The following is a 16,623-nucleotide window of genomic DNA, read 5'->3' on the forward strand; positions in this document are numbered from 1 at the left end:
TTTTTCTTCGACATCACCACCAAAGTCTTCCTTGGCTATTCTTAAGGTAAGGATCGAGACAGAGACGTGAGCTCGTTTATTTAATTAGGAGGAGAAAATTCATTTGAGATAGTTTCTTGAGAGGAAGAATTATAGAGATTTTTCACTACTGTGAGTTTCACTAACTATTCTTAAAAAGGGGGGAAAAACCTCATCGGTGTTTTTGTATAAGAGAGAATGAGGGAAGTTATTTTCGTAACTTCTATCATCATGCAGCTCCCAATGGAGTTATTATATATTTAATTATATTAAAAATAATATAATTAAATCAAAACTTTAAATTACATCTCATATAATATAACCTACAATTTATATTATATCATATATAATATAATCTAACTTTATATTCTTTCATATTACCTATAGCTTTAATATGAACCATATTCATATTATTTTTAACCTATAGCTTTATATGGATCTCATTCATATAATTAATATTTGAATCATATTCAAATATTGATCTCTCTCATTAAACTTTATGTTATAATGTATCCATATACATATATTAATTACATCACATATAATTAATTCCCTTTAATTAATTTAAATAATTAAGCTTAATCCAAAATATAAGTCTCAACAAATATCTCAGTAGCCACAGTATGATCAATAACAGTTTTAGCAGAAGTAACAATCAAAACATCAAAAAACTCAACATGATTAACAATATGGTTAACATCAACAACGACCTTAATAGACACAACATGATCAATATAATTCATAGTTCTATCACAGTACTACCAACATTATTTGGTCACCATTCACAACCTTAGTTCTTTTCAGTAATCACAATCAACATTTTCCTACTTATAGAGGTTAACTTAACCTACTTTGATTTTTCTTGATAAAAAAATATTTGGTTGTTATAAGACAAATTTGCACATATCTAAAAATGTCCTGATGGATTCAAATTGAACTATTGCCACAACTTTTGTTTGTTTATTATCATATCCCAGAGAGTAAGTAAGTTCTCTGATTATACTCATTTTAGACTCAGTTTGCAAAATCTGAAGTTGAATCATATCAAGAGTCATCTTCTGAAAAATAATATTGTTGCACTCGACTATTCTACTTTTCTAGGGAAAAAGCACAACTTCATTGTGTCTAGAATTGTTCCAACATGATGAATAACATTAGAAGTCCACAAGTAACAATTATTAGATGAGCGTGTACCCGACATGACAATCACATTGTCTTTGTTGGGCACCAAACATTTATCTTTTGAGAAGCTTACAGTAAGGTCCTGATCACATAGCTGACTCATGCTAATTAAGTTTGTTGTTAACCCTTCAAGAATGACATCCTTCAGTGCTAGAAGACCAGGGTACAACAATTGTCCTTTTCCCATTATTTTCCCATTTGCTCCATCTCTAGAGGTAACATGATTAGAACTGCATGGTTGCACATTGGCGATAAATGGCTTTTTGGCAGTCATGTGATGAAAACATCCACGGTCAAAATACCAATCATCTCTAGTTGAAGAATGCAGAAAGGTAAAAGTCACATTGCATTTAAAGTCAGTTTAGGATAATTCCTCTTTTCTACGCCATTCAAACCTATTCTTTGGAGCACTCTTAGTATTTTGATTGGCAGGGTTGACTCTTGTAAAAGTATACCTATGAGCTCTATATACAGATATTCCATAGCAGTGAAAGTAGTAAGGCCAAATATGACCTTTCTTACCACAAAAACGACACACCCATTTCTTCTTCATGCCACTGGTTGAAAGATGAGAAGTGGGTCATGTTGACTTCAATTCAGACATATGATAGTGTTTAGCTAGAATGAATGTGATATGGGAAGAGAACTTAACTTTGTAACTTCATTTGTCAAATTTTTTAGACCCAACACCTTTTTTTATCTAACACATGTTTTCCTGTAGTTGAGATTTTGTTGAGACCATCGGCGCTAGAGTCCAACATACGAATAAACTATGACATCGATTCAAGTTTAACTTTTAATGCCTTTAACTCTTTCTTCAGCTCAGAAATGGTGTTTAACAAACGATAATTATCTTTCATTACTTTTTCTATTCTCTCATTTTGAATTGTCAAGACATTAAAGTCCTTCATCCACAATTGATAGATTTCTTAAAAAAGATAAGTTTTTAGGGGTAACTGCATTTCATTATGTTTCCTTTCCTGCTACAAAAGGACATTTATTAGAAGGATCAATCATAATAGAACGTTTAAGAGAGACTTCCCATAAGAGTTTGAATTTCCTTATCAGAGTCATTGCTTGACTTAGTTTCATCATTTGATAAGGTAGCAAAATATCCTTTATTCTGACTTCTCGAAAAGTTTGGACATTCAATTTGAAAATGTCCAAACCCCTCACATTCTCGACATCTAAAATTTTATCCTTTGACACCTTGACTATTGTTGGCTCATTTCTCACTTTCTATCCTATTTGCAGAAACTTTTGAGGGCTTTAGATCAAGGTTACTGCTAATGTTACTAATGTCCTTGACATGGGAAGACACATAGTTTCCATGTGATACTGAACACTTGTCCTTCGTCTAAGAGCTTTTCCAAAGTTCTTTGCCATAAGGGAAATTGATTCATCTAGATTTTCACCAGTCTCTTTGTTCTTGCTCTTATAACTTTTATTGGTCACAGAGGATTGTAATACAATTCCCTTGTATTTCTTCTCAGGTTTATCTTCAAGGGAAATTTCAAATGTTCGAAGGGATCCAAACAATTCATCAACTTTCATGTTAGTAATATCATAGGCCTCTTCAATAGTTGTGACCTTCATATCAAATCTTTTAGGTAGGGAGCACAAAAATTTTTGAACAAGCTTCTCCTCTAAAATTTTTCTCTCCAAGGGCAAAATTCATTGGTAATGTCCAGAAGACACACATTAAACTCTGCAATAATTTCCTCATCGAGCATCTTAAAGAGCTACAACCTTGAAATTTTCATCGTAGACGTGCCTTCATGCACCACAACAAGGATCTCTCACACTTCCTTTGCAAAAACACATATATTGATAAGTAAAAAATTGTTCTTGTCAACTCCACTGAAAATAGCATTTAGAGCACGATAATTTCCAAGGGAGGACTCATCCTCAGCTTCAGTCCAGTCCTTCTCGAGCTTGAGATAGATCTTGTTATCTTCGTCAACAATTTGGGGATGTGTCCATCCAAAGATAACTGCATTCCAAGTTTAACTGTCAATGGACTTAAGGAAAGCTATCATTCCAATTTTCCAATAGAAGTAGTTAGTTCCATTAAGCACAAGGAGATGAGTATTGGTCCACCTTCCTTGATCGACTCCATTGAATACTCAATGAACAACAGTCAACCTGCTCTGATACCAATTGAAAAATAGAGGTGGATCTAACACATAATACAGTGTCAAACACAATGTCACAAATAATACGTATGACGAGTGGGCAATATGAAAGAAAACAAAAAAAAAAAATAACGACATAGAGATTGGTAACCCAGTTCAGAACAAAATCACCTACGTCTAGGGGATTGTGTGCCCGGTGGAACAGAAATTCACTATACAAAGAGTTCAACCAATTACAACGAAAGTACATATATGATAGACTCTCTCTTCAGTGACTCATGTATGGCTTCCTCTTTAGTTTCAACTTAGACCCCCTTTAAGTTTAAGCTCCCCTCACTTCCACAATAATGCTTCTTCAAGCTTTGTATGAGATCCTCTCTATACAACATGCTTAGGCTCCTCTTTAGAGTCCCCTCAAATTCACCATATTTAGGCTCCCTCTAAATATGAGTTTTCATAATTTTCAACGTACTTAGGTTCCCTCTAAATAAAATATCAAATCAAACTCCTCCCGAGTTCTAAAATGGTTGTCAAACCAAAATTCTCAATGACAAATACAAAAATTTACAATAACAATACATGGAGGCTAGAGATTAGACAAACCTCAAGCTCAAAACTCTCGGTACACACATTTCTAATAAGGCATCTAACCCTAAAATTGAACAATAGTGCAATATAAACAAGGCTAGCTTTGTGAATATCTTTTAGGAGTGAATAAATATTATCTTCAAGAAAATAAGTAAGGCAGATACGAAAACCTACAAATCACACAGATAGATATGGAAAAGATATTCTATAGAATTTGCTGCCAAACATGTAATAATGTTTATGACAATGTCTTTGACATGTGCATAATATGTTTCTCGAGTTTTTCCTGTAATAAAATCAGCCAACCACACTGCATCTTCATATGACTAGTTTTTTAAGGCAAAACAAACCAATCAGAAAGGCACAACAACAAAAGAAAACCAACCAAGCTAGAGCCACACACACATAACCACAAACCATCAGATAGATCAAATCAACAATCACAACCACAAACCATCAGACAAAGAAATCAAACCCAGTTTACAACGACCACACTCATTCTCTCCCTTTTGTTTGGCTTACAAAAATAATCAAAGCCAATATCAAATATCATATAACACATGCCCAAAGCTCTAGCATCTGGCCCTGACGTAGAAGCCACATTTACACAAATAACAAATAACCACAACAACTCAACAATAACTTCAGTCATAAGATCGGTAGAGCAAAAATAGAATACGCAAAGCTCATGATTCAGAAGCAAGAACCTGTGTGATGCAATTTCCAACTAAAAAAGTTTCAGACCAAATATAAAAAAAAAACATTTGTAAAAAAAGCCTCATCAGCCAGCAGAGGAATGCCTTGAACAATGACAAGCATAAGATGTTGAAACAGATTAACACTAACATAGGTAACACTGAGATCGACAATGACGAGCTATCCATTCTTAAACCAATGCATTAGAAATTGGTTAACTAGTCAAACTTTCATATTGATTTTTACTTAATCCATAATGGGTAAATATCAATATAAAATAGATAAATACATACTGTTCATTTTCTTATCCGCATAAGAACATTGTCATTGTTCAAAGTTCTGAGTTATGATACTATATTATACTCTTCTACTCAAAGATCCTAAGTGTGAAATTTAATTTTCAAATGAACATCAAAATTATGCACACCTTTTGCAATTCAATATTTGAAAATTTTCTTGATTTGTGTAAATGCATTGAACTTCTCTTCATAAAAGAATTAGTTCATATTTATATATCTCTTATGCGGTAATGAATCAAATAATACATGAAGACTCTATTATAGTAACTAGTAAGAAAATTGACTCATGGTCTATTCTCATCCACCAGTTCTAGTGTTGGTTTCCACCTTACGCCAAGAGTCTTACTTTGAAGATCTCTATCTCCAAGTTCTACAGTCCCAAACCTCCTTTTTATTGATTTATCCATATATTATGGATTTTATCCCTTCAAGAAAGTCTATAAAAGTAGGCTAAGACTAAGTACACATACTTTATCTCAAGTTTTATGACTTTGACATAATATCCTTTGTCAACACCCTTCAGTTCTTGTCATCCAGTATGACAACTTTGATTTTCAACAAGTCATAACAAAGATTGGGTCATCATATAACTCTCATGCTACTTTTGAGGTTTATAAGTTTTTATCTTATCATCTAATATAACAATGTAGACTTCAAGTGAGCCTTTTTAAAGGTTATCTCATAACTCTCCCACTATGATAAAGACTTATGTGCTTGACAATTAGATTTTTGACTTTCAAATGAAAATAAATGGAAATACTTGTTACTAATAAAACTAGTATTTGTCACACAAATACATTGTTTTATTTTGGACTATACAAAAGGCAATCTTATAACTCCTAAAAAATTACCTATATTTTGATGTATTTTTTAACATTCGTTTCGTCAAGCGTATTTGTTAAGCGTTCATTTTTACACAAGTATCTCAACTTACCCACATACTGAAATGTCGTAAACCAGTTTTTCGATGCTTTCATAATCCAAAATTGTTTCTTAAATATTTTTTTTTAGGGAATAATGATCAAAATTGCAATCTATATTGCATGTCCTTAGTGGAGTATGACATCGGTGTAATGAATATGGTTAATAAAGTACTTAACATGTATTAAGTTTAACAAGGCCACATTTCTCCTGTCGTAGCACAATTTCATCCAAATGTACCTAATGCTTGAAGCTGAGATCTAGCCTCATTTCTATCAATTAGGCATAATATAGTAAATTTTTTGTACTAATCATTATGATTTGATCATAATGTCACAGTAGACTTGCCTAAATGACTTAACCTTTAGTCTAATTTATTTTGAACGTTTCCAAAGAAAATAAGACTCAAGTTGCATTAAATTAAGATACTTTTACTCATAAATACTTATCAATCATATTGATGACATATTTATGATGCCATGATCTCTCTTTTAACAACTAGACCACTTGGGTCAAAATCGTAAACCCAACGGGTTCTTTGGCTAGGTAGCATTATTTAATAAGGTTAAATGACACTCTCATATGAAAAGCAAGACTTTTGATAGGTAATAGTAATTTAACTCTAACTCTTGGAGAATTACCAGAAATTGCTATTTCAATGCCAAATATAGGTATTCTTTTAGAATAAAAGAATTTGTCCGAAGATAGGTATTCTTTTAGAATAAAAGAATTTTTCTTTCTTTTCGGATTCATTGATTCTTACTATCTCTCAATTTAGTATCCAGTTGTGTTAACTCATGGCAAAAATGTATTTATTTAAAGTTGAACATATTTTCAAACAACTTTTGAAAACATGTATTATCACTAAAAACCATTCGTACTCTATGAATTATTTAGTAATAAAGTCTAGGGAAATTGAAATTCTCTTATGATGATAAAAGCACCATATTCAGTATAAAAAAATGACATTTTAATGTCTCCCACTACTATAATTGGGATGAACTTCTTGTTACCAATTAGTATAAGCTATTCTAATAATTTGAGTATTTGCCAAGAAACACAGTTTACTTGTAATGAAAAGAAAAATTATGATAGTAAATCCTTATTCGACCATCAAGATGTGAATCTTTATTCTCCACCAAGAACTTAGTTAATTAAATTTACTTTATTCTTATTTCTCTTTCTTTTTTTTAGGTATTTCTAAAATTCTTCACCGTGTGACGTCCCAAGCTAATTTGGAAACTTTTTCTTGATTGACTCTAGTCATATAATTTTTTCTTGGATTCAGATAACACTTAACTTTTGATGTCATTTAGCTTCCAGTGACTCCAACGTACAATATGTTTTTATTGTGACTTTATCTTTTAATCCATATACATTATATGTTAACTAGATGATAAAAGGATAAAAGTAAGTTATCTCTTCATTTATAATTCACGAACATTTCAAGGATTGGCAACAACTAACTTTTGATGTCATTTAGCTTCCAGTGACTCCAACATACAATATGTTTTTATTGTGACTTTATCTTTTAATCCATATACATTATATGTTAACTAGATGATAAAAGGATAAAAGTAAGCTATCTCTTCATTTATAATTCACGAACATTTCAAGGATTGGCAACAACCTTTTCAGAACATCTCCTAAATACAAGACAAATTTAAAATTATACCACCATTAAGTGTTGATGATGTTTTATAAGCAACTTATTTATAAAAACTTTTTACTTATATCAATAACTAAAACCCCTAAGAGAAATTGACGTGACCTTGAAATATATAAAACGTGTTATCTGACTACATGCATTCTTTTATCCATTCTAATTCAACATAGAAATTAAAGAGAACTCAATAGTTTTAATATAAATCTTATTCATATTAATTAAAAATGTCTATTGCTATGATATACTCCAGTAATTTAGAATAAAAGTCACCATAGGGTAGTCAGTTTCTCCTTCACTGAATTGAGACATTCTCAACTAATGACTCTTATTCCTACAAAATTTAGTCACCATTATTTTGGTCAGAATTTCATTTACCACCTTAATGAATTCTTGTAAGTGTAACTCATTATTTTGGAATTTATAATTTTGCCCCAACAAGTCTGTCGAAGGGAATAACAATATTGAGAACAAAAATTACAATCCTATCTTTTTCAAGAGTTAACCTTGGTATCAACCCAAGCACACTTTCCGTAGAGGGATACATTAAAGGCGCCTCAAGGCCAAACATGAATCTCACTTGTTAACCAATGATGGAGACCGCGGGATGTGTTGACACACGACCCTTTCCCACTTACTATAAATACTTTCTCTATTCACCTCACCATCCATAGAGGGACACTCCTATGGACGCCACAGAGGCCAAACATGAATCTCACAATGTGAACTATCACGAAGAGCACGAGAGAAAAATGCTATATCATATAAGTCTTTTTCTCCCACTAAATATTTTAAGATTGAGGGTTCACTTTAGGTAAATTAGGCTAAATCATTTATTTAAGTGAAAATTACTTTGCCCAACATAGCATTTATTTTGGATAGTTTAGCAATATGTGATTAACATTTATTTTAAACACTTCAATAAAATCGCATCATCGCATGTTTTACAAAATTTTGACTAATTCACTTTTTAGGTCGATTTCCAGGTAAGAGTGTTTCCCTACGGTAAACTTAAATACCTCAACCTAGACATAACATTCCTTAGTAAAAGGTCCCTTATAGTTAGTATTTTATAAATTTAATATTTTATGTTCTATTGTAATCCTATTAAAAGAAAAAATAATAAAAGATTTGTTTTAAATCTAATCTCATTGGAAATAAATTTGAAGATTAATTGATCAAATTTTAAACCATCTCAATAAATTAATTTATCTTATCCTAATCGCATTAGGCTAGCATGCAATCTAATTATGATATGCATATTATGATATTATTAACTGAATATAACAATTATAAACTAATTAATAAAATCATATTTCATGCATATCAAATTTCATTAACATACATGATATAACTCTTAGATTAATGTTAACTAAAAACTATATAGTAGGCATGCTTTTAGTCATACATTCAAACATATAATATAATACTTATATTATAACCATGTAAACTATGTAGTAGGCATGCTTTTAGTCATAAATTCAAACATATAATATAACATTTATATTATAACCATGTAAACTATATAGTATAATCATGCATGTATATACTTTAGAAATTAACTTAAACTTTAAATATAATATTTATATTAAATATGATGCATGATCATGCATTTTCATTAACTAATATAACTCTTATAATCTAATTAAAACAATAAGCATGTTACCATACAATATAGCACTTATATTAAAATGATGCATGACATGCTTAACTAATATGCAGTCATATAATAGAACATTTATATTGAGATATAATGCATGAATATATTTAACCTAAGGTGAGATTTTAAACTATATGCAAACCTATAATTAATATAATTAAACATACATCTCATGCATATTAAAACTATATTATAACAATAATAGACCAAATATTGGTACCCCTAATATTTAATTTAATTTAAAACACAATAAACTGCCTTGAACTGTTGGAAGAAAACTTCCGCTTTCGGGTTTGAAAATTGTCGCGCTTATGCTTAAGAAAAACTACCATTCGTCTCTCCATGACGCACGAACAATGATGGACATCAGTAAGAATCTTTTTGTGATGCTTAAAAGACGATGAACGGTGTTTTGCACAGAAACCTTTTAGGTATGCACTCCGAATTTTGTTTTTCAACTCAGATTTTGGCATTTTTCACAACAAACACCTTGCCTTGAACAACCCGGACTCATGTCAATTTACAAAATAAATGCCCCAAAACACCGTGCATGGTTCAAATCAAAGTAAAAAGTTGTAAAACTAAGTGCCAATATTGGTAAATATCTATTACGCAAACCCATATACATTATGCAGAAAAAAACTGTATCTTCTATATTTTTTCAATCCAAAACAGTATTAAAAGCACGAGTTGACTCTGATACCAATTGAATTGATTGAATCCCACAATGGAAGTGTGTGAACGCATGTGCTTTCAATTAATATTTTAAATTTACATGAAATTACAGAGAACATAAACACGTTCTAATTGAGCATGCTTTAAACATAAGAATTTCTAGGAGAAGATAGTTACCTTGAAGATAATTCTTCAATTTTCTCCAATTCCACACTGTGATCACGATCTCAACAACTTCTCAACGATCTCACAAACAGGACACCACCAGTACGTCTTCCTCACTATTCTCCGACAAAGAAAATGTTTGTGGGAACCTTTTTGGAAGATTAGAAAAAAATAAGAAGTTTATGCAAATAACCTTTTCTTTGAAACGTTTGAGTGATGAGAGATTTTTAGTGGTGAGAGTGAATCTTTTTTAGCAATAAGAACTTTTCTTCTTTTATGTTTTCATCGATGCATAACCATTTTGCATTTGCAGTGAGGAGAGAGATAATTTCCCTCTCTCACAATAAGTCACGTTAACTCCCTTATAACGGTAGGGAAATTAATTTTTCAATTAAATTAAACCGTATTTAATTAAATTAAATTAATTAATATTAATTAATTAGATTAATTAATTAGATTAATTAATATTAATTAATTGAATATCGTAAATTTAACTAACGTTATATTTGAATCATATTCAAATATATTTTCCTCTCATATACTACAGTTTTAATATGAATCTCATCCATATTAAATTTAACCTATAATTTTAATACAAATCTCATTCATATTAAACTTAACATATAGTTTGAATATGAATCTTATTCATATTAAATTTAACCTGTAGTTATAATATGAACCTCATTCATATTATTTAATAATTTGACTCTTATTCAAATACAATATTCTCTTATATTATATAGTTTAATGTTTAATCTTATTCAAAATTAACTACACGATATAATGTATCTACATATATTATATTAATTGTATCATATATAATCAATTTAAATTTCCTTATAATTTAAACACTTCAAATTCTTCAAAAACTAAATATTTCTTGTTCGATCCTTAGTGGGCTAGCAAAAGGACCTAATGGACCTACAAATTAGAAGTTCCAATGATACGAGACTAACTAACATTCGTTACTGTGTGCCAGTCATTAAAGACCCATAACTGCACTTTTTACACTGTAGATATATTTCTGTGTCCATGGATATAACTAATTACCAGTAAGTCAACTCTTCACGAATTGTCTGTAACTACAACATAGTCAAATTACCGTTTACCTCTATAATTACCTCTTACTCCTTAAGTACTACCGATTTCTCTAATGAACAATCAATTTATAATCCAACTATAAACTAAATGTCTTTTAGACCAATGAGAGAATGACGCTTCGTTGTTCAAGATCTGATATCAGCCTTCAATAAAGCAATTCATCTACTTATCCTAAAGACAAAATAGAGTGTATTCCATCTCGTGAAGCTATGTTTCTAGCTTCATATTTAGACAAATCCTCAAAATAGTAGGCTCATCGAGTCGGTGGGTCGGGCTAGACTTACCCATACAAATCAAATGATTGCTCTTATAGACAAGAGTTCATAACTCTCTTAGGATCGAGGTCGAGTTATCTATGATCATCCAATGAAATATTAATCTCTTTGGTCAACATTGTTATAAAGAAAGATTATTCATTTCATGGTCAGGTCTTATACAAACTCTTTGTATATGTTACCCCCTTTCGCATATCTCCACATGAACAATTTGGATCAAATTGTTTATAACACTTACAAATTTTGTAACATTTACAAAGTGAGTCGTATCTATAGTATTACCAGGATAAGGCACCCAATTGTATCCTCATACTATAAACCATTTAGGTCATTACTTGAACATAATCCACCTATATGTCTACCACATACGGTTCAAGTTACATAAAATAACCTTAGATCTTTCCTTAATAGATAATTGCATATATAAAATAATCAATCATTGTTTTAAATAACTTATTAACTATGAGGCTTTAGGGTAAACATCCAAACATGGTCAACAACCCTCGTTGAATGATTCAACTTTGAACCAGAAGTTATTTTTCTATTTGCTTCCCATCAAAAGTGTGCTAATCTTTAAGGTTTTCAAGTCATTTTCATTAGACTACCCTCTAACTCATTATCGTCCATGGAATTATTCATTAAATTATGTAGAGATCCAAATGAAGGCTTCCTCGTGAGAGTTGACCATCTGAATTCCCCAATAAAATTTTATCTCATATTATTTTTTTAAGGAAAATTAACTTTAGAGTTTGATTATACTTCAAATTGAAGGAGTATGTGAATACCTACAACAGAAGGACCGTGCCCCAATTTTAAATTTTACATAACAATAATCAAACAATGGAGGGAAACTAATATTAAACAGACCTAATTAAGCATATTTTTCTAACAATTTAGAGAAGAAGGGATTAGAGGATTCACTTACTCTTGAAGACCAGGTTCTTCAAGAATCCTCTCTCGGTGTACTGCACGAACAATTTAAACTCTCCTTCAAACTTATGAACACATAATCACAACAACAAGAACGAACACTACCAAGTGCTCTTCCCTGCTATTCTTAAGGATGAGAATCCTTGAGAGGTGTGGGTTTCAGTGATCAATTTTTGAAAGGAGAGTTTTGTGCTTTTTGAGATAAAAAATTCACATAAATCAACTTTTTGCACGCAACGAGTTCTCTAAGATTTTTCTTTAGTGAGACTCTATGAAGAAGAAGATTACAATAACCCCTTCTCTGCCACCCACTTTAAAACGAAAAAGAATGAGGGGTTGAGGGAAATTATTAAAAAAATAACTCTCTCCTGTTTATTTATTTTCAAAATTTTCAAAAATCAAAATTTTGAATTTTAATCGATAATTTGTGTGTGTATATATATATGTTAACTAATTTAATATATATAAATACCAAACCATATGATTGATTTTAATACTATATCACATATAATATAACATGTAGTGTATTAATCTTTCACTTAGCCTATGGTATTACTATGATTAATTTTAACCTATCGTATTAATATGAATCATATTCATATTCAAATATTTATTTCTCTCAAACAAAACTTTATATGATAATGTATCATATACATTACATTAATTATATCTCATATAATTAATCCCCTTTGATTAATTTGAACTATTTAAATTAGTCCAAAATTATTTCGTTTCTCATTAATCCTTATCAAGCTAGGACCTTATGGATCTATAGATTGAAGTTTCAATAGTACTTGATTAATTAATTAAAATTTTTAATCAAATCAATCAACTTCCATTAATTGGTCACTCCACTAAAGATCGACAACGGTACTTTTCACACTATATATATATTTTCGTGTCCATTGGATATAACCAATCAATAGTGTGTTGACCTTTCACAAATTGCTCGTTAGTAAAAATGGGCCAAAATTATCGTTTTCCCTTGTAGTTACATCTAACTCCTCGAGTACTACTGATAATTCAATAAGTTATAGTCAAACTATAACTGAACCTCTCTCGGATTAGGAGAGAGTGTGGTGCTATATTGTTCAATCTCTATAATCATCCCTCAAGAAAGTAATTTCTCCACTTACTTTAACACTAGGGGAGAAGTGAATTCCTTATTGTGTAACTACGTTTTCAGTTCCCCAATCAGACACCCCAAAATGGTAGGCATATTGAGTCAGCAAAATTGACTACTTTCACCCATGCAAATCAAACGATCGCCTTCGATAGGAGTTCACAACTCACTCAAGATTCAGATCAAGTCACCTATGGTCATCCTGGTGAGATATAAGTCTCTTATAGTATCGGTGTTATATAGGGAGATTTGTGATTCAGTCTTATACAAACTTTTTGTATAGAATATTTTCACTCACATGTCTCCACATGAATGACCAGGATCAGGTCATTTGTAGCACTTTATAACAATTGTAACAACTACAAAGCGAGTCGTATTCGTAGTGTCACCATGATAAGGTACCAAACTGTATCCATCTATTATAGACCGTTCAAGTTGTTACTTAAACATGATATACCTGTATGTCTCCGCATACATCTTTACATTACAGTAGATAACCTTAGATCTTAGTTTATTAGTTTTTGGGTTAATGCAATTAAGTGTCGAATAAAATACCTATTGTTTTATTAAATAAATAAATTGTTTGTACAAATACAATTACAAACTGGAAGACCACGATATTTAGGACATCACCACAACACAAATGACTAACTCCCCATTGAAAATCCATGTTGAAACGATTAGACCTACAAATTTAATGACAACAATTCTCATTGAATTTTAAGGATTCAATAAATATTATATTTTTAACTACAAATATTATAAAATTTATTCAAATTTTATCGATCTATTTGAAAATGTCCAATTTTGGGTCTTTATATTTTCAATAAACCTTCCGTTTACCTTTTCAAAGTTAATCTAATCTAAATTGATTAAATAATAACAATAACTTTCAAATTAGAAATTACATTATGTGAACATGTTTACAAATTTATAATGAAAAGACAACATTTTCTTTCTCGAATTAGTTTATTATAAGCGAGATTTTCAAAAAAAAAAAAAAAAAAAAAAAAAAACTATTTACACCAAATAACAAAATTTAATCTTACTTGATAAAAGCTCATAGAAGTTTATTAGTAATAGAAACTAATAGAAGTTTTGCAATATATAATATATATATATTTTTATTATTTACGTAAATAATTTAACATTTTTTTTTTTGGATATGTGAAAATATAATTTAACATCAATTTCTACCACTAAAAATTCGTTTTTCATGAAATACAAACGCATCTTTAGTAATCTATCCACATGCAAAGAAAGCAAAATAATCAGAAAGGCCCTTGGAGAAGCAAAGACACGTGTCAAGATGACATGAAAACTAGGTCAGAAAAAACCAAAACTCCCCATGTTGTTTAGCCCGCTCTTTCAAAAGCGCAAAAAAAAAATAATAATAATAATAATAATAATAAAAATTCTATATTTCTCTGTATTCCCATTTTATTTTCCCTCCACTCCTTTCCCGCCTCTCCTCTCTCTATCTCTCTCCTCTCAATGCTCCTTCTCCCGCCCACTCCCTCACTCCATAAATCCCCATTTCCCCTCATCCTCATCTTCATCTTCTTCCTTTCATCTCTGCAACATGAATCGAAGATCCAGAAGATCGGGGAACTCTCAATCCGAGACGTTTCACAAGTATCTAAAACCCGGTGCACTAGCACAAATTCGGAATTCTCGGATGATCGCTCGATTCAACCGGGTCAATTTGGTCTCTCAGATCTACTCCACTCGTTCCTCCTCGTTATCTCCTTCCACTATACCCATCGACTCCGGTTTGCTTCAGGTTAACATTGTTGATGCTTCCCCTTCCTTTGCTGGGAGGGTGTACGGCCCTCTCTGCTTGCAGCGGAAGAAACTTTTGGCTTCTAAGTCTTTGTGGTTCCTCACTTCTAGCCCTACCAATCTCACACCCGATTCTCCGCCTGATCCGGTTATTGAAGTGTTAGGGGGGTGAATTGTATAAGTTTTTGTGTATGGAATAGTTTCAACTTGTGAATCGATCTTTTTCTTTGTGAAATTAATATCAATCTGTAATACATGATACCTTTTGTAGGTAGTGTTTGATGATGGATTGTGAAAATTTTTCTTGATTTTGACCGGATTTTAATAATAAGATCTATCATATTCTCGATCCATTGTGTTTACGACACTGATTTAGATTTTTTTTTTACTCGTATTTGGTTATCTTATCTGCGCCATTCTATTGAACTTCTCTAATCTAGGGCTTATGTTGAACTTCTGGTCAACTTTGGTCCACGACTGACAAAGTAAGGGTTGGAAGCATTTGCAATCTTCTTCCAGCCATGTCACCAATAATGCGGGTCTGTTTTCTCTTGTTTACTCGGTTTGTTCATCAACTGTTCTGTAGTTATAAATTTGATCTTAATGTTATGTGGATCAAGGGTTTTTGGCCATTGAATGATCCACGCCTTCAATTCTATATTGATGGTGTTATAAATTGTTCGAAGATATTTATTCCATCTTGCCCGAGTTTTTAGTCCGCAAGTTTAAGATAAACAAATACCACATATAAATGCTTACTTTCTAACTTCAAATCTAATTCTAATTAGGTTTTATTGCTCTTTACTGGCATGACTTGGTTTGCAAATACCAATGCGATGCAATTGATCTTGTCATCCTATAAGAAATAGGAAAGAGCCTGACTGTGCTTCTAGCATTTCAGGATTTTTACTTTTCTTTGTGAAAGATCAATAGGGTGAATCGTTATTAAGAGAGTGGCATCTTCCGTTGGTTACATTAACATACCATATTTTCTATCATGCTTCATTTGGCTTGCATGTATTTCCATTTCGTAACGCTCCTTTGTTTAACAATGTTAGCTAGTTAGGCGACAACTTGTTTTATTGATAATTTTCATTGTATATTCCTGCAGCATCATCCCTTAATATCCTTTTATGGCAGTACTTAGTAGATAATTCATCTCCTTCCTTAATTACACTGCTTATATGTCCAGTTCTCAATGCTCCTTTGTTTAACATTGTTAGCTAGTTAGGCTACATTGTGTTTTAAGGACAATTTTCATTGCATCTTCCTGCAACTTAAGTTTCATCCCTTGTTATCCTTTTATGGCAGTAGCTAATCATCAACTAAGTTTATTTCATCTCCTGCTTTAATTGCTTTACGTACATTTCCATTTCTTAAGGCTGCTTTTTCTTTTTTCTTTTTTTTTTT

At 31.3% G+C, this 16,623-nt stretch overlaps 1 protein-coding gene across 1 annotated transcript; it reads left to right on the forward strand.

Moving 5' to 3' along the window:
* The first annotated feature begins 14,865 nt into the window (after positions 1–14,865).
* Positions 14,866–15,564, forward strand: LOC150036227 (uncharacterized). The gene has a single exon (XM_090313661.1). It carries the CDS (start codon positions 15,014–15,016, stop codon positions 15,383–15,385), a length of 372 nt encoding a protein of 123 aa, XP_090169787.1. The 5' UTR covers positions 14,866–15,013; the 3' UTR covers positions 15,386–15,564.
* The last annotated feature ends 1,059 nt before the right edge of the window (positions 15,565–16,623 follow it).

The sequence above is a fragment of the Benincasa hispida genome, chromosome 5 (genome assembly GCF_027475165.1).
Source record: "Benincasa hispida cultivar pf3 chromosome 5, pf3_genome.v1.1, whole genome shotgun sequence".
Classification (NCBI taxonomy): domain Eukaryota; kingdom Viridiplantae; phylum Streptophyta; class Magnoliopsida; order Cucurbitales; family Cucurbitaceae; genus Benincasa; species Benincasa hispida.